Source organism: Choloepus didactylus, chromosome 6 (genome assembly GCF_015220235.1).
Source record: "Choloepus didactylus isolate mChoDid1 chromosome 6, mChoDid1.pri, whole genome shotgun sequence".
In the NCBI taxonomy this organism is placed as follows: Eukaryota; Metazoa; Chordata; class Mammalia; order Pilosa; family Megalonychidae; genus Choloepus; species Choloepus didactylus.
The window spans coordinates 81,947,571-81,949,203 of NC_051312.1; the positions used below are offsets into that span (position 1 = coordinate 81,947,571).

Here is a 1,633-nt window from a genome sequence, read left to right on the forward strand (position 1 = left end):
TTAGTTTCTCCTTGCTTTGAAGATCTTGCAGTCAAATTCATGAGAATTTTTCATATCTGGAAAGAGACATATGACAAACAAGTTTGAACATAATACAATTCCAAAAACAGTTTTGAACATAATTTTATGTAGAATCAGAATAGAAGTGGATCAAATGTAGATGTCTTAGTTTAGAATTCAAGAAGAGTTCTGTTAGATTATTGGCTTTGAATTTCAATTATTAACTCTATGGCACAGAAGATTTAGGATTAGATGTTTTCCTGTTTAATCATATGTTTTTTTTACCTTTTGCAGGTTTTTTTTATCATTTGCATGCAGAATTAACAGCTAAATATACATTCTCTTGGACTGAATATCTCTTTTTTGTTGTTGTTTAGTAGAGATATTTTTTAATAGAGGCAGGTCTCAAAATGAATAGCTGACCAATTAAAATCCCAATTAATGTTTATTGTTTGATATTTTCTTGAAAATCCCTAGAATGTGATTGCGTATTTCATGGGTCTGGATGCAGTAGACAACTGGGTTGAGCACAGGAGGCACCAACAAGTAGACATAGCCCATGATGACTTGAACCATAGGGGGGGCATGCTTTACAAAGCGGTGAATGATAGACACACCCAACAGGGGGATGTAAACCAGCAGCACAGCACAGATGTGTGAGACACAGGTGTTGAGTGCCTTGACTCGTTCCTTCTGGGAGGCGATACCTAGCACTGTGGTCAGGATCTTTACATAGGAGAGCAGGATGAGCACAGAATCAACCCCAAATGTGATGATGATTACAGTGAGTCCTAAGAAGTTATTAATATGATGGTCAGAGCAGGAGAGCCTGATAATATCTGGGTGTAGACAGTAGGAATGGGAAAGTACATTGGCCTCACAAAACTTGAGTTGCTTAATAAGAACAGGGGCTGGGATGAGAACAATGATTGCCCGTGACACAAACCCCATGGAAATTTTCACAGTAGAGGTACTGTTGAGGATGGCAGTGTATCTGAGAGGATTGGAGATGGCTATATAGCGGTCAAAAGCCATAGACAGTAGGATACCTGACTCCATCATGGAGAAGATGTGGATAAAGTACATCTGGACAAGGCACACGTCAAAGTCTATCTCATGATCATTGAACCAGAAAAGCTTAAGAATAGTAGGTAATGTGGTAGCACAGAGGCCAAGATCACTGATAGCCAACATGGAAAGAAAGAAATACATGGGTTCATGAAGTGTTTCTTCCATCCAGATCGCTGTCAATATGGTGCTGTTGCCCATGATGGCAATCAGGTATAAAGCACAGAAGAGAATGGAGATCTGTGGATGATAAGCCTCCAAGCCAGAGAAACCAGAAAGCAGTAAATGTTGAAAATTACTGCTGTTGGATATTCTCATAATGAATGTATTCAATTTTTAAATATTTATCCTTAAATTACAAAGAAAAGATAGTTATATTATCATCACAATCACCAACCATTTCAGTATCTCTTTTTTCTCTGATTCTTCTCTCTACCTTATCCTGATAACTTGATCAACTTGTAAGCATACCCTATGTATCTATACTAAATTAGTCACATCTGATCTCGACATTGTTTCTAGAAATCACAGTTTTCAGTAGTGGAATTTTTCTTAACATGTTTAT

At 37.4% G+C, this 1,633-nt stretch overlaps 1 protein-coding gene across 1 annotated transcript; it reads right to left on the reverse strand.

Moving 5' to 3' along the window:
- Positions 1-1,269, reverse strand: LOC119537122 (olfactory receptor 51I1-like). The gene is made up of 2 exons (XM_037839711.1): positions 489-1,269; positions 1-56 (listed from the first exon to the last, which is right to left on the reverse strand). Exons 1-2 carry the CDS (start codon positions 1,267-1,269, stop codon positions 1-3), a joined length of 837 nt encoding a protein of 278 aa, XP_037695639.1.
- Between the last annotated feature and the right edge of the window lie 364 nt (positions 1,270-1,633).